Source organism: Capsicum annuum, chromosome 2 (assembly GCF_002878395.1).
Source record: "Capsicum annuum cultivar UCD-10X-F1 chromosome 2, UCD10Xv1.1, whole genome shotgun sequence".
Lineage (NCBI taxonomy): Eukaryota > Viridiplantae > Streptophyta > Magnoliopsida > Solanales > Solanaceae > Capsicum > Capsicum annuum.
Window position 1 is genome coordinate 141306719 of NC_061112.1, and position 26767 is coordinate 141333485.

At 36.3% G+C, this 26767-nt stretch overlaps 1 protein-coding gene across 1 annotated transcript; it reads left to right on the forward strand.

The window, feature by feature from the left end:
• Positions 1–3330: 3330 nt before the first annotated feature.
• LOC107860033 (T-complex protein 1 subunit zeta 1) lies at positions 3331–11833 on the forward strand. Its single transcript, NM_001324780.1, is given in 15 exon segments — positions 3331–3518; positions 3604–3667; positions 4968–5103; positions 5947–6098; positions 6198–6245; positions 6634–6726; positions 8411–8517; positions 8604–8718; positions 8806–8892; positions 9545–9749; positions 9876–9970; positions 10923–10991; positions 11107–11214; positions 11300–11418; positions 11632–11833. Coding segments are annotated over 15 exon segments (1608 nt in total). The 5' UTR covers positions 3331–3384; the 3' UTR covers positions 11708–11833.
• Positions 11834–26767: the final 14934 nt, after the last annotated feature.

The window sequence follows — 26767 nt, forward strand, 5'->3', positions numbered from 1 at the left end:
TTAATCACACAAAAATCTTAGGTGAAGAGTACGTACAAACTTAGGCAATAACAATACTTTCTTGATTTGTAATTTAAGCTTTCTAGACTCAAAGGGCTATTCGTTATTCGTAGCCAAACTATGTGTTTAACAGTAAAGCGGTTAGCTACAATGTGTGCATGTAGAGTTTCTGATGGGGTTGTCCTGGGTCAAGCATGCTCCATGTAGTGCTAACCAGTTTTAGCAAATACTTCATTGATAGCTTTGTCTTCTAAATCAGTTTCTAGGTCCAATAGTTTGCCATACCATTGTTGGAAAAATAATAATTATACTTTTCTCTAGATTTCTCCGCAAAAGTCTATTACTCTTTCATACCATGGTAAAGTGTTCCTATTAGGCACTTCAAGCTCAAATTTTGAATTTTTTTTTGCATGTATTCTTAAACGTCCATTATGTAGACAAGTTAACCATTGATAAATAAGTCATCTCCTTTAATTATATGTATTAACCTTATACATCTAAAATGTCGTTCGTACAACATACCAGGACCCAGTAATCGTCAGAATGATCTGGACAAAGATTAAGGATAGGCTTCAGGCCTTAAATTGTTTGCACAACTCATGTTTGTTTAATAGAACTCGTCCCTTTTGCAATGTCAAGCTTCAACAAAATTCTAACCAACCTTAGGCCAATAGATGGTTTCAAATATTCCCTAGTGTCCATGTAAACTTCCATTCTCTCATTATAGAAATTGCCAGATTCAGAGCATCACAGAGAAATAAACTACTAATAAACTAATCATCACAATTCTCAACCCACACATCCCAAAAATTCAACAACACACATCTACTAATTTTCCACATTTTTCATTTAATTTCACTATAAGAATAGTAGTATATAGTATAGTTTAATAATCTTCAAAAACTATATAATATATTTCAAAAATTAAAAAGAAAAGTCAACTAACAGTGATGACGAAGAGGAGCTCTTACAGATCGCATTACAAGAACAAGCACAACGGAATATCAATTACCATAAACCGGTTCGGAACTATGCTCAACCGCCGTCACAGTCGAGTTTGAGAGCCGTCACCGGCAGTGGTGGTGGTACGGCGGAGAGGAAGAGCAGCACTAGTGTTGTTCCGATGATGCGGAGATTAGTTGTAGCCGATGAGTTTTAGAGCCCGTTTGGATGAGCTTATTTTTTTTTGGCTTATAAGCCAAAAGTCAAAAGTTAGAAATTCTAACTTTTGGCTTATTTGTACCCTTTTTAGCTAAAAATAAAGTGCTTTTAAGCACTTTAGAATTTTAACCAAATACATCAAAAGACTTAAAAGTTATTTTTGGCTTAAAAGCACTTAAAGTAGGCCCATCCAAACGGGCACTTAGAGAGGGTTTGAGAGAGCTTTTTTGGGTTTTTTATTCTTCTATTTATAATAATAACTATAAAAGAATTACTCCAGAAATATATTTTTTACTTTACACTTAATGAAATAGTGATGTACAACTATTATTAATAATAAATATTCATTTATTATAATTGTAGCGACTTCACGAGGTCCCAATGTTTAAAATTTTATTGACCTGCTTTATATTTTGTAATTTTTTTTGGCGTTAATTTTTCCCCTATTTTATTTTCGACCTCTTGAAGTACCTAATATTGTGTCATAATTTTTTTTTATTATTTACCGACTTCATGAGGTCTCTTCATTTAAAAATTAAACTGAGGGAATAAGCGACTTCACGAGATTTCTTATTTTAAACTTATTTATGAGATTTTTTTTTTGTCGCTTTTTACAACTTTTTTAGTAGTTGCTAAACCATGAATTATTATTATAAGAAGCATTGTTTGGACAGAATTTTCAGCATATTCCAACAATTTTAGCAAACTTTCTGTTTGCGTGCCCTATTATTGAGACAATATTCACAAAATTTTAATACGTATGGTTAGTCAATATATTATTATGTACTAAAATTATTTTTTTGTTTTAAATTATAGTACATATCTTAGTTTTGTATCTAGAAGAAAGATGATTAATTCTGAAAATAATGTGATGATTGCTTTGTATTGAGATGGTGAAATAATTACTAAAATGATGTATAACGAATATGCTAAAAGAACAGTAATTGTTAATATGTCTATTTCAACCAACTATGCTGAATTGGTCAAATTGTTGCATATGATAGAATGGATACAAATAGTAAAAATATTTTAATGAATATTTAATTTTCGAAACTTATTTTAAGGTAACAATACAAGATTTATTGAGTTTAAAATTAATAAAGACCACTCTTTGCTATAATTTATTGTCATACTTAGAATATTTTTGAATAGAACTAAATAAATTTTTTGGATGTGTATATAGAGACTAAATCGACAAATCAAGATAATTTATTTCAAATGAATGGTCAACATGGTTATCATGTGAATTTATCTGTTCAAAATTATGAATTTGCCACAATAAGACAATCTCACTTTGCATACTACTTTAACGTTCGATTTTGTACAAAGATTCCGAGCTACCGGAGTTTCGTTAGTGATGGTAATGAATTAAGTAAAAAATGTTATTGGCAGTAATGATTCCAACTTTAACGTCGTTAGTCAATTAATTTTTGCTAAAATAACATATAGCCTAATACGTTTATGCCAAATGTGTTTATATTAATTTTGTATTTAAAAAAAAATATTATTTCAGTGAATTAATTTAAATAATAGTAACTTATTTTGGTAAAAAATTAATTATGATAAGTTAAATAAATTATTTTTGTATAAATTTAAACATAAAATTTTTAACCTTTTAAAATAAATAAGATTTGGTAGCCGTTTGGCCGTGAAAATTATTAACTTTTTTTTAGAAAATTATTTCACTTTAATGAAAAAAGTGAAAATAAGATGCGTTTGGCCATGAAAATTTCGAATACGATTCCGGAATTGTATTTGGAAAAGTGAAAATAAGTTTTACTTGTTTTCATTTTTTTCACTCATACTTCTTTCACAAAATTTAAAAAGAACTTTAATTTATATTAATGGTCAAACACAACTCCAAGTTCAACTTCAATTAAACAACTTTAATTTATATTCACAATGAAACACAACTCTAACTTCAACTTCAATTAAACAACTTTAATTTATATTCACAATAAAACACAACTCCAACTTCAACTTCAATTCCAACTCCAACTTGAGAAAATTATTATTTTCGTGGCCAAACATGTTATATTATATATTGACAAACTTTATTTACCAAAATGGGTGACCTAGTTCGGGGCGGTTTATAAAAGCTTAAACTGGGTCGGTCCAGTCCAAACAACAAAACCCTTCCAGAAAAATCTCAAAACCCCAAGCCCTCACTCTTCCGATACTCCGTCTTCGATCTGCTTAGCCTCCTGCAGTAAGTAAGTGAAAATGTCTGTTAAGGTTTTGAATCCAAATGCGGAAGTACTCAACAAATCGGCGGCGCTTCATATGAACATCAATGCCGCCAAGGGTTTACAGGATGTTCTCAAAACTAATCTCGGCCCCAAAGGCACTATTAAAATGTGAGTTGAGGTGTTCGATTTTGGTTTAGTATTTGCGTTTTTTTTAGGTTGTTTTATGGAGATTTGTGTATTTGTAAATTGATAGGCTTGTTGGTGGTGCTGGTGATATTAAACTTACTAAGGATGGAAATACTTTGCTGAAAGAGATGGTGAGTTCTTCTTGTTATAAACTGTATGCGTTATAGCTGTATTGGTAGTATTTGGTTTTAGATATTTCGAAGTATCCCATTTTCTTGAGTTTCATACCTGAACTTGTCAGGTGTCTGAGTTCCTCACCAACGTTAATCATCAATTGTTCATTTTTACTACGTGAATGGTGTTGAAGTTTATGGTGATATTTCAGGCAGGAAATGTGACTAATTGATAGTTGACTTTTGTTTTGATAAATAGTTGTTGATAGTTCAGACAAGAAATTCAAAATTTACCTATCTGATAGAAGCATGACACTCAAAAATCGGGATTTTCACCATCACCTCACATTTTGCTGTATGATTTATACATTTGTAGTCAGTGTTGCACTTCGAGTGTCCTGAATATTACTTGATATTAGTCTGGAGGTATTGAGATGTAGAGTTAAGTTTTTCGATGGAAGTTGATCCAGTAACAAGATGAATACTACCCCCTCTGTAGCAAAAATGGTGGCACTGTTATTTGTTCCAGAAGACTACAATAGTTTGTCCAAACATTTTTCAAATGTATATAACTGTAGAGATTAGGACCCATATATAACTCTACACATGGGCAGAGCCACCTTAAACGAAGGGTGGTCAGATGAACACCCTTCGTCGAGTAATTACGTGGTCTACAAAGGTTAAATGTTAGTTATTATGAGTAAATATTTAATTTTGCATACCCTTAGCATAACTGGGAAGAAAATTTGCACACCCTTTGCTAAATTCTTGGCTCCGCCACTGAGTCTCTACAAGTATAAAGATTGTGATGGGTAGTTCTTTTTGAAGGACTCTTAAGTATGTTAAATTTTAAACCCAAAACAGTGAAGAAATTGGTGTTCGAATTCGTAGGTACAGGGTTGGCACATTAGTAGGATATTCAATTTGTGATAAACGATGGAGGATAAACCAGATAATAATGTTACTTGGCCCCAACGCCGAACTAGTGCACATAGGGGATTAGCCCGTTCGCACCGGAGATTAAAAATGCTAATACATATCATCTTTTGGTTTGTCGGACTTGGGAGCACTTTTTTTTATGATGGTCCTGTTTGCATATCATCAGCTGTTATAGCTCTTATCCAAGTTGAAACTGGGCCGTGTATTAGGATTACAACTTTTTAGTATGGAAGCTGGTCTTGATTATGTGGACAATCTTCCTTTGCTGTTCATTTTATGCAGCTAAGTGAAGAATATTAATTACAAGATGTGAATGGTAGACAGCTACATCGATTAGCTCCGTGCTGGTATTGATAATTTTCTGTGTAAAACATTGCAGCAAATACAAAACCCAACTGCAATAATGATTGCTAGGACTGCTGTTGCTCAAGATGATGCAAGTGGTGATGGAACTACATCTACAGTGCTTTTCATTGGGGAGCTCATGAAACAATCCGAGCGTTGCATCGATGAAGGTTTGCCATATATGTTCTTTCCAGCAACTTGCTGCATTTTCTTTTGGTATCCTTGGATTTTGTGATTTATAAGAGACGTTATTACGAAAAGCTAAACATTCATCTGATTATAAATTTTCAGTTGAGCTACCTTATGTAATATGAAATCCAACCTTAAATAGATAATCCATAAAATTTTAGAAAATTAATTGTGGAGATGTGTAAAGTTTGTGTTGCAGCTACATGTTACAAGTTTTTAAAAAGGTTTGTGTTGCACTAGCTGTTCATACACATGTTCCGGGAAATGTTAATATGTGGGTGATTTGTTAAGTTGTCATATTCAAGTCATTTCTTGGTTGCGCTTAGTGTTGAGAAAATCGGCCCACGAAACTATAACCCGCCAAACCCGCCCAAGTTTGGGCTGATTATTAACCTGTCCATTTATTAGCTCAGCCCACTTCAATCCAGCCCATTTTATCCCATCAAAATTTGGGTTGATATCTAGCCCAAATTAATCCATGAGAAATTCTGTCAAATATTTTTAAAAAGACATTTTTTTTCTTTGATATGTTATATATAATCATAATAAAGAAAAGTAATAATTTTAATAGGTTCTACAAAATTATAAGAGAACAAATAAAGTAATTAAAACTTAGTAATAATTGGGTGGATTGGGTTTTGATCCACTTTTTACCCATTTCAACCCACCTATTTATTAACTCAGTCCATTTTGACCTGCCCAAATTCAGTTCAACCGTCTTGACACCTATTGTTGTAACCCTGCGAAAGATGACTGTTGCAGTGTCCTCACCAAATATATCCTTTACTTAATTTAGATTGTAATTGCTTTGAACTTTTTTGCAGGGATGCATCCTCGTGTGCTAGTTGATGGTTTTGAAATTGCAAAAAGAGCAACACTACAATTTCTTGAAAAATTTAAGACCCCCGTAGTGATGGGTGACGAGCCAGATCAAGAGATTTTGAAGATGGTTGCAAGAACAACATTGAGAACAAAGGTTTCTTCTGCTCTATGGATGTGATATAGATTATAATCCTTCTGCTTAAATGCCCTTTCTTTATTGTTGGTGCTCATACCAATTTATGGTTTTCTGCAGTTGTATGAATCGTTGGCCGATCAACTGACTGACATTGTTGCGAATGCTGTAAGTGATACTCCTTGCTTCCAGGCATTTAGATTTATCTTTAGACTATTTGGTCCTTATTTATTTTGTTTTTTTTCCCTTTGGGACACATTCCTGTGAAGGGAAGGACCAGGTGAGACTGATAATAGCATTTTAGAAAGTGAAATATTGTTCTGACTGAGGCGGTTTACAATTATCACTCTATCTAGACCAGTTTGTTATTAAAAAAAAAGAAGAGAAGAACAGGTAATAGATAGAATGTTTATGAATATGCTTTTGCGTACTGATTCGTGGCACTGACATTACTTGTTATCTGTCTCTCCATCTTTTTGAAGTTAGTTGTAATGTTCTTCCGGGATTTCTCCTCTCTCCTGATGACTTGTTACACTTCCTGCAACTTGTGTGACAGGTGCTCTGCATCCGGAAGCCTGAAGAAGCTATTGATCTTTTCATGGTTGAAATAATGCACATGCGCCATAAGTTTGATGTGGACACTCGTTTGGTAAGTAAAAATTTCTAAATATCTCCCCCCCCCCCCCCCCCCCCAAAAAAAAAAAAAAAAAAAAAAGAGAGACTTCTGATTTTTTGCTGTCATATGATTTCCTTCATGATTGAGCATTGTTACTTCATCCAGTAGGTACTTTGACCCTTTCCTCTCATTTTCTTATAATTGTTGGGTTTACATAACAGCCAGTCGACCAGCAATATCATTTGATACTTCGACTCATAATCTAAGCACATGATCAATTATCATCGTTATATGTATGTTATAATGATAATTTCCAACTGAAATGTCCAAGCATACTTGCAACATGTTTCATAGTTTTTGACTTTTTGTCTACTGTTTTTGAACTTCTACCCTGTTTAGAGTTTATTGTTCTTGTTATGTGCAGAATGTATGATGATATGAATTCCAATAATTGACAACAGTGTCAAGTATTGATAACATAACTAAGTAGTCTAGTGGATATCAGATTTTGATTCGTTTTCAACTTCTGGGATTGGGCTAATTATATGCATCAAGTTAGATTATGAAAGACGAAAACTGAACTGCTCACAATTCACATAAACTAACTTGCAAATTTTATAATTTTATGATGAAAGGGGGCTGAATTCTATCTTTCAGGTTTCTAAATAATTACATATACTGTTTACATGGAACTCTTGAAATAAATATTTGATTTCTTTAAATTTAATAAGGTAGGGCATTAAGATTTTTCACAGGATATTAAAAGTAAAGGTAAGGGTGTAGGTGCTAAATAGATTTTCCTTTCATATCTGAGGATTGTGGATTGTCTGGGAAATGAAAGGTGCACATATTTTTTAGAAAGTGTTTTCTGCTTATTGCGTAATCATTTACTAAAACTCGACAGTGAATATTATAACAATATTGAGTGGTTGTGGGTCTTGAAAATTCTTTAGTAGGTGGGTTAACATTGGTGGAAGAATTGCTATATGCTTGTGTATGACACATACAAGGCATTCATGCCCCAATCTGGCTCTATGCGAGTGTACTTTTCTTTGTTGGTTATTGCTGCGTTTGTCTATCTAGGATGCAGTTGCTGGAAACAAAATTAAGTTTGTGCTTTGGTTCATGATTTTTTTTCCTTTTTCTCTTGCAATATACTCTATTATCGTTTCTGCACCTTTTTCATTTTCCCTGACTTCAAGAGAACTTGTTTAGATGAGCATGGATATTTCTTTCCTTTCTCAAAACAAATCCTACCTTTGGTGGAGCTGCTGCAGCTCTATCATACCCATAACTGCCCACGTCATTCATGTTCAAAAAAAACAAAAGAATTGGGGATTCTGATGATTCATGAAAAGCCAAAAGATGCGGAGTTCAATTCATTCTTTGCTTATTAACTACTTTTTAAATTTTAATTCTGAATGCTTGAAACAATTATCTCTGATTCTAGAATATCTGCAATACAAAAATGAAGGGCAATGGAAGGAAAATAACATAGAAACTAGCAAATTATAAGGGAATCTGGCAAAAATCAAATTGGTGTTATTCCAAATTCCAATTGGTCAGCCTGTTAAAACCATCAAACTAGGACATGTTTCTTTAGAAAAGCGTTGATCACAGACCCTCCGTTAGGGGACAATGAAAACTGAAAATTACAGAACTTAGTGAGTAGAGATTCAACGTATTGTTGTACTCATGTTTTTTTTGCTGTTCTCAGGTTGAAGGTCTTGTGCTCGACCATGGTTCAAGACATCCAGACATGAAGAGACGAGCTGAGAACTGTTACATTATGACTTGTAATGTATCATTGGAATATGAGAAGAGGTGATTATTGTTGGTCACAGCTTCATATTACATGTATTTACTTGGACTTATTGAGTTCACATAGTTGATGCTCTTCTCTTTCTCAGTGAAGTAAATGCAGGGTTTTTCTACTCGAATGCGGAGCAGAGAGAGGCAATGGTTGTTGCCGAGAGGCGCTCAGTTGATGAGAGAGTGCAAAAGATCATTGATCTTAAAAACAAGGTCTACACTTCAGCTAGGAGTATTTGACATGTGTGTGTTAATGTAATGATGTGTTATTTCAGCCTTAATTCCTGGTTTTTCTTGCAGGTTTGTTCAGGGAGTGACAAAAACTTTGTTGTTATCAATCAGAAAGGGATTGATCCACCATCCCTTGACCTTCTTGCTCGGGAAGGAGTAAGTTGTCTTCACTCTAGTTTATTGAAGTTATCAAGCTGAATAGTTTAGTTGTCGAAGGCATATGGCTTCTTCAACTTGGTTTTGCATCTTTGCTCTGCCTAGAAACATGCTGGTTCCTTCTGTTGCCATGTCAGATCTTCTGGTATCTGATCTTGGTCATTAAAAAAATCATTGAAGATATGACCTCTAATAGAATTTTTAAATTCAAAAGGAGCAGTTATAATGGGGACTTACTGAAGGTTCCAGGAGAACACATGCATTTACCATCCCACTTATATGCAACGGTTGGTGTAGATAGAAATATTAGGTTGTTGCATTCACACAGTTGACAGTTCAACAGAGGTTCCTTTGTCCCAAGTAGACCAAGATAAGCCATTGTATGCTTGAATACAATTGCATCCCTTTTAGCATTTCTTTCCAATTTTCCTTTTATGCAATTTTCTCTTTTGTCTTAAATAAATATTAATGCATTGTCACATCTCTCAACGCCATAATTCATTCTCTGTTGGAGGCTGTTTTTAAAGCTCCATAATAGCATTTGAGATGCCAAACTGGAGATTTTGTGACATAAAATGTTTCATTTGAATGATGGGTGGCCTTTATGTTCACCTTCCAATGTACGGAATATCATTCCCATTTCATGTTCTAGATAATTGCCCTTCGAAGAGCGAAGAGGAGAAATATGGAACGCTTGGTTTTGGCATGTGGCGGTGAAGCAGTTAACTCTGTTGATGACCTTACTCCTGAGTGCCTTGGCTGGGCTGGTCTGGTGTATGAGCATGTTCTTGGCGAAGAGAAGTACACATTTGTAGAAAATGTCAAAAATCCTCATTCCTGCACTATTCTGATAAAAGGTATTCTGACTTGTTCCATTTTTGTTTAATGTTTTTCGGGTGAACTCTATTGTTTCGCTGTGGCGGTCCATGTAATGCCACTGTTTTAGGAATTGGTCTTGTTAAACATTTTTGTTTTCTATACAGGGCCAAATGACCACACAATCGCACAAATTAAAGATGCTGTTCGTGATGGACTGAGAGCAGTCAAAAATACCATTGAAGATGAAGCAGTTATACTGGTATGTTAGTCCATTGATATTTTGTGTGATTTCCATGTAGAAGTGCCTGTCTTCAGAGGATGCTTTTTCTGTTTGTGTGTTATTTTGCACTGTGGATCTATCTTTGGACCAGAATGTATGTGCATGAAATTATGATTTTTACATGCATCTATAAACATGTTTTGGTGTTGATCTTTCTTCTTGGCTAGGGCTTCACATGAAAAAATGGAACTGTCATCTGTTATGTTGGGTTCTTATTTTTTGATAGCAATATGAAGAGGAAGGCATTATTAGACTTCATATCAGAGCTCCATCTCTAATTAATAGATGTTACTTTGTGTATGAATTCTCATCCATGTGCCAGTATTTTATTATATGCGAGGCTGAGATGCTTTGGGCATGTGAAGAGATGTGTAGATGATCCGGTTAGGAGGGGCGAGAGGTTTGCTGTTGTGGGCTTGGGGAGGGTTTGAGGTAGGTTGAAGAAGTATTGAGGTGAAGTGATAAAGCAGGATATGACGAAACTTCAGCTCACCGAGGACATGACCCTTGATAGGTTGAGAATTAGGGTAGAGGGTTAGTAGGTAGTTGGGCGTATTCTTTTCCTTTCTCTGTGTGTCAGTATCCTTCTTGTTTTTCATGATTTTTCGTTTTTTATTTCTACATTTTGTTGCTTTAGCCTTGGTTCTCTTATTATCTTGTTGTTGCGACTGCCTCTTTTTTATTGTTCTTTTGAGCCGAGGATCTATCGGAAACAACCTCTCTACCTTCTCAAGGTAGGGATAAGGTCTGCGTCTACCTTCCCCAGACCCCACCCTGTGGGATTACACTGGTTTTTCTTGTTGTTGTGCCTGTATTTGATGATGAAGTTTGAGTATTCACTTGTTCTAAGTAGTGAATTCTCTTCATATCGTGAGAATGAAGTAATACATCTTCTGTTCCTGAGGTATATTTCTTGTGTGATCACTTTAAGGGTGCTGGGGCCTTTGAAGTTGCAGCTCGACAATATCTGATCAACGATGTGAAGAAAACTGTTAAAGGGGTATGTGCACAGTTTATTGCTGTCTAAATACTTCCCTCTGCGAGATATATTAGTGTGTTATATATTCAAATATATCTTCTGACTTTCTTTGGCCTATGACAATTTATCTGTTAAGCGTGCCCAACTTGGTGTGGAAGCTTTTGCTAATGCCCTCCTTGTGATACCGAAAACACTTGCTGAGAACTCTGGCCTTGATACTCAAGATGTGATTATAGCGCTGACGGTATCTGAATACTACTCTTGCTCCCATGTTCTTGAAAGCAACAATAATTATTCAATTATCATCCTGACATCTCATCTTTTTGCAGGGAGAGCATGACGAGGGAAACATTGTTGGGTTAAATCAGCACACTGGAGAACCTATAGATCCCCAAATGGAGGGGATATTTGACAATTATGCTGTTAAGCGTCAGATTGTGAATTCTGGGTATGTGAAAGTTGCTTATTACTTGTAATGTTCTGCTGTATGAGCTTTGTGGTATTCATTTTTTATATCAACTCTCTGTGAAATCTTCTCTTCTCTGAGCACTGGAGCCTGATGTTCATTGTTATTTGTTTTTTTTTGCCTCGTCCCCTTTAAATTCGCTAACCCTACAAAAGGTGAGTTTCCATCTGATCAATAGTCTATTTTCCTTTGCAGCCCTGTCATAGCATCTCAGCTGCTACTTGTTGACGAAGTAATCCGTGCAGGACGTAACATGCGGAAACCAACTTAGCTTTTGTTTACATGTACATTTATATCCGTAGGACGGTGATTTCCTTTTTTCTTTTTCCTTCATGGTGGTCATTTGTTTTTTCTTGGTGGAACAATGAAAAAAGAAAGACAGACCGAACAGATGGATTTGGTAGTACGAGACCAGGGGGGAGGCTGTCCGAGAAATGAGTGTTATTTTGTGCTTAGATTTACATATGGGACAATGTTTCCTCCGTCGCAGGGGAAACGAGTTATGGGTTGTGAACTTCATTATCATGGTCGTGAGGAGAATTTTGTTCATCAATTGCCTATTTTAGCGTGTTTTCTGTTCCACAACTAGAACCATATTATTATATCTAGCCTTTTGTTCATCAGTTGCCTATTTTAGGGCGTCTTCAATTCCACATCTAGAACCACTAATATATCTAGCCACATCTTTGGTACTTGTATTTCTGCACTTGCACTAAATCTAATTTAAATTACTGGATGTATTTGTTGTGTTCGATCAATCTAAATTAATTGATGTTTAAATCGATCAGTCACCCTACACACTCATCGTGTTCTATCGAGGTTCATTCCTTCCACGTTAAGTGGGAGGTAAAGCTGTTCTTCTGGCTCAGGTGTTTGATGGGTGAGCGTCCGGTGGTGCCAGATTGGTAGTTAAAAGTTTAGGCCACCATTGTTTTGCTTACACCAAATTATGTTAGTATGATTAGGGTGGGACCAAGTCTTTGATCATAAATTCATGGTGTAGTGCTATCTCGGGAAGGTTATTTTCTAGTTGCGGACACATGTTTGTCGGATGGTACAAGAGTGGATGTGTGTGCTTTGTGCTTCTAACGATTGACACAAGCTGTTAATGGGAATGATTTTACATTCGATTCTTCCGTCGTCTTCAATTGACATTGACATTTTGTTTGTCAATAGTGCTTCCTTTTCCTTCTATCTACTACTAGAGGCTAATGCTAGGATAAGTTCTAGTTCGAATCTACCCATTTCTAAATCAATTGATGGTTTCAGGAATTATTGATGTATGGTTTAGGTAGTTATGCATGGATAGCAAAATAGAAGTTTGTTCACTATTATGTAGGTTTGTTGTGTCATTGTAATGTCAATCAATGTCTGTATTTTATTCCTATAAAATTAAATTTATGTATAACTTAAGAAGACACTCGAAAACAACTTATCGTCGGATGATTAGTGGTGGATTTGACGCAATTTTGCAAGTCGCTAACAAAAGAAAGAAAAACTATAATAATTCTAGATTCAATACATAGTGTACTACCTTATGCTCTAAACCAAACGGGTCTAATTGCGGATCCTAATTAGGCCTCATTTCTACGTCGTGGATGTTTAAATCTAAATGGTTCAGATCTAAGGATATTAAGTGTATTTACTTTTACTAAGATTTAAACACCTATTTAGTCTAAATATGTCTTAATTAGTAAGATCTATATCAGCCACCACCGCTAACTAGCTCTATCATCAGAATCCCACCACCATTATCGTTACCAACTACCTATGCAATCACAACACTACTATCAGTTACTACCACACCTATTACCTAAATATAATATAATCTACTATTACCATCATCATTGCCAACCAATTCTGCCATGCAACCACCATTTTTTCAATCACTATAGGCAATCGCTATTACACCTATCACTGCCTTCATCATTATAATTATATTCACAGTTGCCATTGTCGCTATGTCCACCATTACTGCAGTCGATTCTTTCTACCGACCATCTTCACCATCACAACTAGTATATCGACCACACATTCTTTAATCACCATCATCATTATTGTCAACTGCTAACATCAACCAACTTCACCATCAACCATCACCACTAACCGCCATCATCACGACACTACAACATCAACAATACATCCTCCAGCATCATAAATATTACCATCACAATTACTAGCCATAAACATCAATTATTACCACCACCATTACACGCCACCTCCACTGTCATTAATGAATGTTTTACTTTATTTAATTGAATAATAAATTTACTTTGTTAAATTGATATTTTAAAAAAAATTTCGTTACTTTTTGTTTTGAATTTGTATAATTATTATATTACAAATAAATGAATTATACACATACAGATACTAAAAAACAAAAACAATAATTTTAATTATTTGATATTTAAATCTAGAGACAACATTATGAATTGATACTTAGACGTGTTGATTCTAATGAGAATAAATGAGTCCTTGGACTCTTAAAACTATGAGGAACTTTGGGATTTGTTTGATCCCCTACCCCTACCCCTCCCACTCCCACAATAAGAAAGGGTGTAAGAGCTCGAGTAAATAGTTAGGTCAACTTTTTTGTTTTTAGTAAAAAACAATCTTATTGAAAGGTACAGGAGATCTGAAAAGGATGGGTAGTCAACGTTGACATTGTAGAGTTAGCCCACTCAATCCTCGAGTAAATCTGGTACCTTAGCCTTACAGATAGATATATATTTGAATGGGATAAGTTCCATTATATTATTATGTATATTCGCACATGGGAGAATAAATTTTGGGAACCACCCAATTGACGTTTCATAACGCCTAAATCAATACAGACCCCTTATCTACAGTAAATATGTCTAATCCCCTACCCACCCACCCACAACTTTCAACCACAAACAAACTTAATACAGTTTATGTTACTCATTTACTATGCTAAAGTATGTACTTTTCACATGTATGAAGGAAAGTAAGTGAGTGGAGGCGAGGCTCCAGACTAGTCATGGAATGGGTGAAAATTAGGAGCCTGATATCCAAAGTGACTAGACTTTTCATGCTTTGGCATCTTTTTTGAATTGTGACGGAAATACGAATGAAATGTGAAGTTTGACACTAATAAAATCAATATGCACTTTCATATTTGGACTATTAGATTATATTATGATTTTTCATGTTTTGAATTAATTTGTACGTACCTAAAGTGATTTCTTTAGCTGTTTCTCAACAACTATATATATTCATCAAATCAAAACTTTGATAAATGAGAAAGAATTAAATTAACCTTTTTTTTTTGACATATGCTTGAAAAATAGTTAAGTGGACTCCACTTTTCCTACCGTCTTACCAAATTGGCACTCACTAAATGTGAAGAATGACTTGTATCAAATATAGGCTTTAAGAAATTTGGTAGGTCCCAAGCACAAGATTTTATTCTAATTATAAATAATGTAATGTGCCTGCTAGATTCACCAGGATGTGCCGTGTGCGGTTATGCCATGCATTCATAAAAGTACACCACAAAACGTATTCAACTATCAAAAGAGATCTTTTCACTTCCCATAGACAAAAATACACTTCTTATTCTATCTTTTCCAATCCCGTAGAATTTTTAGAATCTCGAGACCGAAAAAAATTCTTGGTAAGGAACGATTTTTCTATAAATGGGTCTTACTATGAGCCATAAGTTTGAATTAGTTTGGTCAGTAGATTTGGATATCATATAAGATGTGTTTCGTATGGAGGAAGACAGAATATTTTTTTATTTTCTCATGTTCAACGGGTTAAACATTTTAAAAATTATTCCTTTAAGAAAAACAACTTCTTTGAAACAAGGAATATAACTTTCTTAATGAAACTAGGGAAAACAAGTGGCATCGTCTCTTCTCACCCTCAACCCCCATCCCTGTCCACCACCCATCCCCCACGCCACTCCACCTAAATCCCTGCCCACCACCATCCACCCCATCATAGTCTTGTATTAGATATATATACAAATATTTTTCGGATAATGTTTCCTTTACTTGTATACTAATACAAGAAGATAATAAAAATATTTTTCAGCGAAAACATTTTCCTCCTTACCAAACACATCCATAGTTATAAAATCTTATCCAGTAGGGGTCTCTTTGCAAGCATAAAGGTCAGAGAATTTTTAGGATTTCCACAGATTAATTTTCAGTCGACCCTCAACAAGTACATACCTGCAACTGGGTTTCCTATCTTTATGATATTCCATTTTGACTAACTCATCACTTGTCCCTATTGCATACTTGCATCTCTAAAGGATAATAAATAAGGTTTCTTTTTGGTCATCCTTAGCTTTTCTTGATCCTTTTCTCGTCGTCTTTGCAGTTGTCACGCTTTTTATATGCTCTTGTATCATGGGCAATTAGCTAGCCTCCTTGTAGCTATTGGGGCTGAGTTAGACTCATTATCCATTTATTTACCGCTATGTTTTTTTTTTTAGTATAGTTACTTGTTATCAACTTGAGCTAAATAATAGTGAATAAAGTTTGTGCATCATATGTGCTTAAAACTTATATATAAGTTTTTTTCACCTACTCTTAAGTTTTCGTGTTTACCGATTTGCATTTACGGTTAACCTTATGTTATGGTCAAAATGCAAGTGGGGAGTTGCAAAAAAGATACTCCATTGAAATAGATAGGCTTCCCTTTGTTGTTGTTTCTTTTTCTCTTTGGGTGTTTAATGTATGGAACTTGGAAGGTTCTCGACCTCTTGGATTTTCCCAAAGGTTTTCATCTTTAATTTATTTCAACTTCAGTTTGGATTAATCGTAGTATTATTCTTGTCCTTTGAGTTCGATACGAACTTGGGGAAAATAGAGAGGAGTCAGATCCATAAAGCTAAATACGTATAATATGCCAAAAGCATGATTACAATCAAATTATTTCTTTTTTATCCGGTAATATACAAACAAGTCATGTCAATGGCCAAACAAAATGTTAAAGTTGATCACAATTCACTGTATATCAATTTTTATGGAATTCACACAAGAAAAAATAGTTCCAGATTTAAATAGTCAAACGAACAGAATACTATAATCGTATTATTCGTAATAAAATATCGAAAATAAAATTATGTATACATGATTTACCGAATAATAATTGTATCGGGACAGGAGGATAGATCCCTTTTTAATTTTCAGGAAAATAAATTTAATTTATCTATTCTTGGTGCCCATGCAAAGTTAACTAGCACGCTAGCCACCAGGCATATATATATATAACTTTTCATTTTCCAATCTGATTTTTTAAAAGCTAAATACAGATTATCTTAATTTGATACATGCACGAGCACGTAGTGTTATATATATATATATATATATATATTGCCCTTTAGAGTCTTCGATCTTCCTCTCCTTTCCCAAAAGATATACTATAGTCTATATTTCTAGCTAACTAGAAAGGTAGTCAAAATTCAAATGCTCTTTTGAAAATCTTAAATAATTCAAGTAAAATTCATATATCTTAAACTTTCCAAATTAGATATTCTAGTAAGTTCAGATCCTGTTTATCTTTGTGCTATGACATGCTTGTGTGATTTTTAGAAGTTTATCATGTCAGAGTCAAACCTGTGATCTTTTTTGAAAAAATATTTATGTGAATTGGTTCATTATTGAAGTTTATATACAAAGTTTATAAGTACGTGATTTTTTTTATGAATGTTATAATAATACATGCATTTTATTTAAAAGATTAAATTATTAAAATGATAAAGTGCAGGATTATTTCATTTAAAATTTTAATCTTATAAACAGAAATTAGTACAAGTTCAAGGAATAACTTAATGGGATAATACTCACAAAAATACCTGAACTTTGATTTTCAGTTGAACATATTGAACTTTGCGGGAGTCCAATTACCCCCCTAGATCTACGTATCCCGGTGACTTCTAACCTCGAAACTTTATTTTAACGCACTATCTTGTATCGCGCCTTTTTATATTGTCTCCACTGTTTAAATTTTGTGTTGGTTATTTTGCTACGGGCTGCCTGGTATTTCTAGGCTGTCTGGTTATCTTCATTGATTATTTCTAGCATCTGTTCTTGAAATTTTTGTTGCATTGTGTGCTTTGCGTTTGTCTTTTATAGTTATTGCAGCTTTTAGCCTTCTCTGTTCTTTCCGTGAGTGGTGGCTTGGGTGGCTAATGGTGGAGTAGGGTCATGTCCTAGGGGGTTGGGTGATACCAAACGGTATCTAAATTAGCACAAAACAATCCACAAACTCACAAATACAGTCCACACGTACAAGACATCAAATGAGAACAACAAACACACAAACTTGAAAGATAAGGAGATAGATGACTTGACACAAAGAGAACTTGTAATGTAGCAACTAAAGAGTTTATCAAACTCTAAAACCTCTACAAAACACATTAACAAGCACCAAGTTCTTACGGTGACCGCCAAGGGAATCAGCTCACCTCAAGATCCACCGTTTCCAAGCAAAGAACAATATTGGCTTTTCCAAGCCCTAAGCTACAATGGCTAGTCCAAGCCCTAACTAAGAACTACACTAAGGTGGTCTACTCTCAAGAGAGCGGATTTTCAATGTCTCATACTTTTATCATTACAAAACTAAAGAGAAAACACCTAATAAGAAACTATATATAGCGTAGCTTATTACATAGTATAATGGACCAAAATATCCTTAATGAAAAAGGGAGGTCATGAGTTATTTCTTTAACATGTGCAAACCCCAAAATACCCTTAATGAAGGGTGCTTCTTCAATGATCCAAAACCATGGGGTCACACTTCAAAACTTGTAGTCTCTAATTGGCATCAAATGTAAGACCCCATGTAATCTTTCACACACGGCTTTGTTTATTGGCATGCTCAAAACGGGTCCTCCATGCATGTTCTCGTATCCTCGAGGTGACCAAGTCTTGAGCCTCTATGTGTTGACCTCTAAAGATGTCATCAAAAGATAAGATGACCATTTATCCCGTATCATCCTCCCTTTCTTGAAAAGGATTCGACTTCGAATCCAAACCTTGCAAAATCGAAGAGAGGACAAACAAATACAAACTCTTCATGGCATGAGGGTTAGGGTTAGCACAACAAATCATCTCAACATGCCAAGGTTGCACATATTTGCAATATAACCAAGGATCCTTTGAATGAAATATTAAAAACTCAATGAAAGATGTACGAAGAATTTGGTTATGGGATTTACCAAGAGTGACACTTTGCTTGTCATGTAGACCAAGCAACAAGTTGGGTGCACCAACATCACCATTTTCATATTTGGCACCGGGGTCAAACGGGAAGAGTGGCCATAGACACGGGTCTAGACAACACTCCCCTTTTCCCATTTCTCCACCCAAACTAAATGACATACTCTCTACAATAACATACATATCATCGAAAGAAAATAGAGAGCAGAGAAAAGTATCACTCAAGTCGACTTCTACTAAAGTGCCCTCATGTGTGTACTCACTACTAGTTTCCCAATCATCACCATGAGTACTCTCAACAATAAAGTCACACAAAGTAGAAGGAGTAACTTCCAAGACTACACATTCCTTATCCTTAAGAGTACTCTCATCTTCCAAGAAGAGATTTTCATCTTTAGGAGGAATGTTGTCACACCTTAGTGGGTTAACATATAGGTTATAGCCTTCAAGGTAAGCTATACCATCTTTTTCACCACTAGGCTCATTAGGGGTGTTTATATCATTTTCAAACAAGACATTATACCTAAAGAGTGCATGATCCAACCCACGGGCAGATTTGGAACAAGCAAGTTCCTCACTCTCTAAGAGATCAATATCAAGTTTCAAAGCAGTTTCAAGCACAAGATTGTCCCAAGAATAGCTCTCAGGTTCACTCCCCTTTTATTGACCAAATTTTTCAAATACTTCACTCACTTGAGTTTGATTAATCACATCACACACATACTTAAGTGGTGGACAATTTTCACAAATAGGTTGATCAACACCAATTACACAAGACGATGTACTTCCATTCAACATATAGGCTTCAACACTAGGTGGACATAAATTGATCTTACAGGAAGAGTCAATTTGGTCATCAATAGGATCAACTAATGTATCCACACTCACAACATGTACATCATCAACAAAAGGCAAAGAATCATTAAACTCACAAGTAAGTAAGCTACTACTAACACTCAGTGGACTACTAGCCACACAATTATTATTCATATGCTCAAAAGTGTAAGAGTTAGCTATTTTACCTTAAAGTTCTTAAGTCGACTCTTCTTTGCCGTGTTGTCAAGGACCTCTACAAGCTTGGGCAGCAACTTTACTTCGGCATTGCTCTCCTTCACTTGCCATGTAGGTACCTACACAAATGTACTTAGATATAGAAGGACAAACAATGTTAACTCGGTTTGGTGAAAGTCACCTCTCTTCGCTCCACACAACCTCTCCTTTTTCCACTCTCGGATTACCACCTTGCATACCTTTACTCGTCTCAATATTTTGTCTCTCATAAGCATTAGGATTGGAGTAAGTATTTACTTCTCTTTGCATCTCAGGCAACATGTATGTCACGAGGTGATTTACCCACCGATCTCTTACAATATTTGGCCAATTTTGCATATTTGGAACTGTATGTTGTGGAAACCAATCGGCACCTAAGAATACATAACCGTATATCAATGGAAGAATATCGCACCACACCTCCTCATGGTATTCAAATTGGGAGAAGACAACCTTGACCCTCTCGGTAACCTTAAACCCATCCAAGAAGTATGGAACAAGTAAAGGCTCACGAAACAACCCCAAGTAGTCAACAATGGATAGAACGATGTAGTTACTATAGTACCTATCATTTAACACAATGAGGAAGCCCGGTATCCCACAAATGGTCACATTTACACTCCTTCTCGGATCAACATTGTAAAGCACACGAGTACCCCTCGATTTTGGAGATGCATACCCTCTTCTTCTCATTGGACAACATCTACTAGAGCTAGTATAACCATTCACACTATATCGACCTTGATAAGAAGTACTACAAGGTGGAGAATATGAATCTTCACACTCCTCACGTGTACTCTCATCACAGCTCTCATAAGATTTGCGAACAAAAGGGTTATACCTAACACCAAATCTAGGTTCGGCGTGAGAAGTGTAAGACTCCTCACATGCCCCAACGTCATCATAAGATCCATTACGAGGTCCTACATCAACTCCAAATTCACCATAAGCACTAGGCACTTCATTCACCTCATTTTCCCCCTCAAAACCGTAACTCTCAAATCTGCCCAAGTTTTGATCATGACTGTTTTCATAGCCTCCGCAATCTCCCTCAACTTCGGAGCCATAAAATCCCTCACTACAATCATAGTCTCCCATGTTGTAGTCACAATAATCCCCGTCTATCGAAGACATGTTCCCCTTATATCACCTTTGTACCTACACAATAAAAAAATAAGATTAGTAGTAAAAGATCCACACCAACACTCGTATGCACCCACTTTTGTGATTCTCACAATTGGAGCGGCGAATATTGAAAGTTGCTTATACTCCGCTAGTCAATAGGATGTCAATTCTACTTGGCGGCCGGAATGGATTCTTGTTTGATCGACTCAAGATACAAAAATAAAATTTACTTACGAACTTAAAACAAAGAAGTTACTACGAGTTAAAAACGAGAAAAACACACAAATAACAAAGACACGAAAGAAACAAATTCAACAATTAATCTACAACTAAGTAGGCGATTACTAGTTGTTAATTAATTCTAGAATCAAGACATGAAACTAATGAAACAATAAAATGAAACTAAGAATCTAAAATTTTTTAGCTTAAGCACCTTCAGTGATGAAGTGGCAGCCTCTCATTGGTTGTTGAAAATTGTCGAAAGTTTTGAAAATTTTTTTTCTTGTTTTCAATTTGTATTGATCAATGTTTAATTGGAAGACTGTATTTTTGGCTTTAGGAGGGAAACAACAAGACTTAGGGGCTTTTCAATGTTCAAAAAAAGGCTTGAATTTTCTTTCACCCTTTTGGCAAAACACCTTTTGAAGCCTTTGTCCCCCTTTCCTCTTTTGTAGGTCTTAGGAAGACCCCTTTCTCTCTTTTAGTAATAAGACCTTTTGAAAGTATTTTAGCCCCCTTTCTTCTTTTATAATAGTCTTGGAATGTGTTTCAAGACTAATAAGAGCACACTTTCTTTCTTCTTTGATTTTATATCAAACATACCACTTTCTCTTCAACAAGATATGAAGATGTTGAAAAACATCAAGAACACAACTTTGAATCTTGGAGTTCTAAGGTTAACGTTTGACCTTCCAAACGTCAACAACACATATTTAAGCTCCAATATTCAACAACAACATAAAAAAATGTTTTTCCAGCAACCAATCTTCAGCAACAACATCAACAAAATATTTTTCCAGCCACCCATCTTCAACAACAATATCAACAACCTTCCAACATTTAAGAACCACTTGGATTTAACTCAAAATTTAGATGTAGACTCTATCAGTGTTAGTGAAAAAGGGACTAACACTAGAAACAACAAAACACACAAAAAACTCAAGAAAATCAAGCCTCAAATCTCGGCCCAAACACAAAAAAGGGGGGCAAATTACTTTTTTTTTGTGTTTTTCAGTTTTTCCAACAATATTTTTGTGATTTTTCAAGATAGCAAGCTCAATATTGATCTCGTGGGAACGAAATCAATGATGACTTTGATACCAAATGATACCAAACGGTATCTAAATAAGCACAAAACAGTCCACAAACTCATAAATAAAGTCCACACGTACAAGACATCAAACGAGAACAACAAACACACAAACTTGAAAGATAAGGAGATAGATAACTTGACACAAAGAGAACTTGTAATGTAGCAACTAAAGAGTATATCAAACTCTAAAACCTCTACAAAACACATTAACAAGCACCAAGTTCTTACGGTGACCGCCAAGGGAATCAACTCACCCAAGATCCACCGTTTCCAAGCAAAGAATAATATTGGCTTTTCCAAGCCCTAAGCTACAATGGCTAGTCCAAGCCCTAACTAAGAACTACACTAAGGTGGTCTACTCTCAAGAGAGCGGATTTTCAATGTCTCATACTTTCATCATTAAACAACTAAAGAGAAAATACCTAATAAAAACTATATATAGCTTAACTTATTACATAGTATAATGAACCAAAATACCCTTAATGAAAAGGGAGGTCATGGGTTGTTTCTTTAACATGTGCAAACCCCAAAATACCTTAATGAAGGGTGCTTCTTCAATGCTCCAAAACCATGGGGTCACACTTCAAAACTTTTAGTCTTGAATTGGTATCAAATGTAAGACCCCACGTAATCTTCCACACACGGGTTTGTTTAATGGCATGCTCAAAATGGGTCCACCATGCATGTTCTTATATCCTCGAGGTGACCAAGTCTTGATCCTTTATGTGTTGTCCTCTAAAAATGTCATCAAAAGATAAGATGGCCATTTGTCCCCGTATCATTGGGGGTGGGGTCGGGGTTTGGGGGTGGGTTAGGTTAGAGATTTGGAGTACGAGGTTTTAAGGAAGGGGATAAGAGAGATGATAGGTTGAGGGTAGGGTCGTGAAATATAGGGACCCTTCAGGGTAAGTTGATAGAATTGGTAAAGATTCTTAGGAAGAGAAGAATCAATATTGCGTGTGTCCAGGAGACCAAGTGGGCAGGTTCTAAGGCTAGGGATGTTGATGGATACAAGTTGTGGTACTCGGGTAGTGAGAGACGTAGGAATAACGTAGGTATCTTAGTGGACGAAGAGCTTAGGGGCAAGTAGTGGAGGTTAAAAGGGTTAGTGATAGGGTGATGTCTATCAAATTAATTATTGAAGAGTCTTCTGTGAATATCTGTAGTGCATACGCACCATAAACGGGCCTGGACGAGGAGGAAAACAAGAAATTTTGGGAGGTTTTGGGCGAGGTGGTAAGAGGCGTGCCTACTTCAGAGATGATTTTCATATGAGGGGATTTTAATGGGCACATTGGGTCTCTACCGATGGGTTATGATGATGTGCATGGAGGTTTTGGGTTCGGGGATAGGAATGTTGATGGAGCTGCTCTTTTAGATTTTGCAAGGGCCTTTGGGTTAGTGGTAGTGAATTCCAACTTTTTGAAGAAAGAGGAGCATCTGGTTACTTTTCATAGTAGGCTAGCCAAGACTCAAATTGACTTTTTTCTGCTTAGGAAGGAGGATAGAGCAATGTGTAAGGATTGTAACGGTATCCCGAGTGAGAATCTTTCGACCCAATATAGACTTCTAGTGATGGACTTGGATATCAAGAAGGGCGAGAAGAGACGGGGTGGGGAGGGCCGTCCTAGAGTTAAGTGGGATGGACTGACTTCAGTTAGTGTCCTAGAGATAGGGGCAAAGTTGGAAGGGATGGGGGTTTGGAAGGATAGCCGGGATGTGGATAGTATGTGGGATAGGGCTGAGGGATGCATCAAAGAATCTGCTAAAAAAGTATTGGGTGTTTCGAGGGGCTGGTCGGGCTCGTATCGAGGGGATTGGTGGTAGAATGAAGATGTTAAGAAGAAGGTGGAGTCGAAGAAGGTGACTTTTATTAAGTTGGTGGAGAGTAGGGATGAAGAGGAGAAATGGGTTAGTATAGAGGAGTATAAGTTAGCTAAGAAGGAGGCTAAGTTAGCAGTTACAGCTGTTAAGACAACAGCTTTTGAGAGTTTGTATATGGGGTTAGAAGAGAAAGGCAGGGAAAAAAGGTTGTTTAGGCTTGCCAAGGCTAGGGAGCGGAATGGTCGAGATCTGGATCAAGTAAAGTTCATTAAGGGGGAAGATGGCAGAGTATTGGTGGAGGACGCCCTCATTAAGAAAATATGACAGTCGTATTTTCATAAGCTCTTGAATGACGAGGAGGACAGAGGTGTTGTGTTAGGGGAGTTAGAGCATACTGGGAAGTGTCACGATTTTGGCTATTGTCGGCATTTTAAAGTAGAGGAGTTCAGCAAGGCTATTCTCAAGATGCGAAGGGGCAGGGCGACAGGGCCCGACGAGATTCCGGTGAATTTTTGGAAGTTTTTTATCTTGCCTGGGTTAAGGTGGCTGACCAACCTGTTTAACAATATTTTCAAGTCCGTGAAGATGCCTGAGGCATGAAGATGGAGCACGATGATTCCTCTATATAAGAACAAAGGTAACATTCAGAGTTGCAACAACTACCGGGGTATTAAGTTGTTGAGTCACGCGATGAAGATTTGGTAGAGGGTGGTGGAGTAGAGGTTGAGAAATATTGTGTCTATTTTAGAGAATCAATTTGGATTTATGCCTGGTCGCTCGACGACTGAGACAATTCACCTTGTGCGGAGACTGGAAGAGCAGTATAGAGAGAGGAAGAGAGATCTTTACATGGTGTTTATTGACTTGAAAAAGGCGTATAACAAGGTCCCTAGGGAGGTTCTTTGGAGATGCTTGGAGGCGATAGGGGGTTCTTGTGGCGTACATTAGTGCGATTAAGGATATGTATGAGGGGCGAAGACTCGAGTAAGGACGGTGAGAGAAGATTCTGAGCACTTTCCAATATTGACAGGGTTGCATCAGGGATAAGCTCTTAGTCTGTTCTTATTTGCCGTGGTGATGGATGTGCTGACGTGGAGTTTACAAGGCGAGGTGTCTTGGTGTATGCTTTTTGCGAATGATGTAGTTTTGATTGATGAGTCGCGGCAAGGTATTAATGATAAGCTGGAGGTTTGGAGACAAACTCTGGAGTCTAAAGGTTTCAGATTGAGTAGGACCAAGACGGAGTATTTGGAGTGCAAGTTTAGTGACTCGAGGCAAGAGGAGGAGGTGGTGGTGAAGTTGGACTCTCAGATAGTTTGCAAGAGGGATAGTTTTAAGTATCTTGGGTCTACGATCCAGGGAAATAAAGAGATAGATGAGGATGTCTCGCACCATATTGGGGCAGGTTGGATGAAATGGAGACTCGCTTCGGGGATTTTATGCGATAAAAAGGTGTCTCCCAAGCTTAAAGGAAAATTCTATAGAGTTGCAGTCCGGTCGGCTATGTTGTACGGAGCGGAGTATTGGCCAGTTAAGACTTCCCATATCCAAAAGTTGAAGGTAGCGGAAATGAGAATGTTGCGTTGGATGTGTGGTCTTACCAAGGGCTGACAGGGTTAGGAATGAGATTATTTGGGAGAAGGTGAGAGTGGTATCGGTGGAGGAAAAAATACAGAAAGTGAGGTTTAGATGGTTTGGTTATGTGATAAGGAGGGGCACGGATGTCCCAGTTCGTAGGTGTGAGAGACTAGCGTTAGATGGTTTCAAGCAGGGTAAGGGTAGATCGAAGAAATACTGGAGAGAAGTGATTAGACGTGACATGAAGAAGTTACGTCTCACTGAGGACATGACCCTAGATAGGAAGGTTTAGAGGAAAAACACAAGGACAAAGGGATAAGGTGGGTGGATGAATCGTAGTTCGTAGTTAGGAGGGTTTTGGTGTCTTTTGTTTGGTATTGTACATTACTTTTGTGGATGTTGTATCTATGTTAGTTTTATCATGTTTCATGCTTTGAATATTTTTGTATATTATCCTGTGTCTTGAGCCGGGGGTCTATTAGAAATAGCCTCTCTACTTCTTTAGAGGTAGTGGTATGGATTGCGTACATTCTACCCTCCCCAGACCCCACTAGGTGGGAATATACTGGGTTTATTGTTGTTGTTGTATATCTGTCCACTTAGACATGTGTAAATATGAGGTTGGCGCATGTAATACACGCGCCAATACACGTGTAAAAACGAGATTGACGTGTGTCACTACTAGAAAATCATCATTTTCTGACAACTATAGTAGTCAGAAAGTAGTCAGCAAATAAAGTTTTTTGACACACTTCCGACCGAATTCAGGAGGTCGGCAAAAGCCTGGTCGGAAAAAGATTTCGACTATTGTAGTCGAAAAATTTCCGACTACTTTAGTCGGTATATGAAAATTAAATCCGGTCGTACAAAAATAATATTCCGACAACAATAATCGGAAAATGAATAAAAAATTATTTAATTAATTTAAATATTTCGAATACTGTAGTCGGAATATTTCTGACCACAACAGTCGGAATATTTCCGACCACAACAGTCGAAATATTTTTGAATTAATTTTATTCATTTATTTTTTTCCGACCACTTCAGTCGGAATATGTGAATAATTATTTTTTTAATTACTCCGACTATAGCGGTTGAAATATTTTTGAATTAATAATTATCTCAATTTCATTATACTGCTGTGTAGGAATTGTTTGCAACTATTTTGACAGCACACGATTGCTTCATCAAATAATAAATAATAACTAGAACCAAACAACTAAATATGGTTAAACTTTTCAAACGA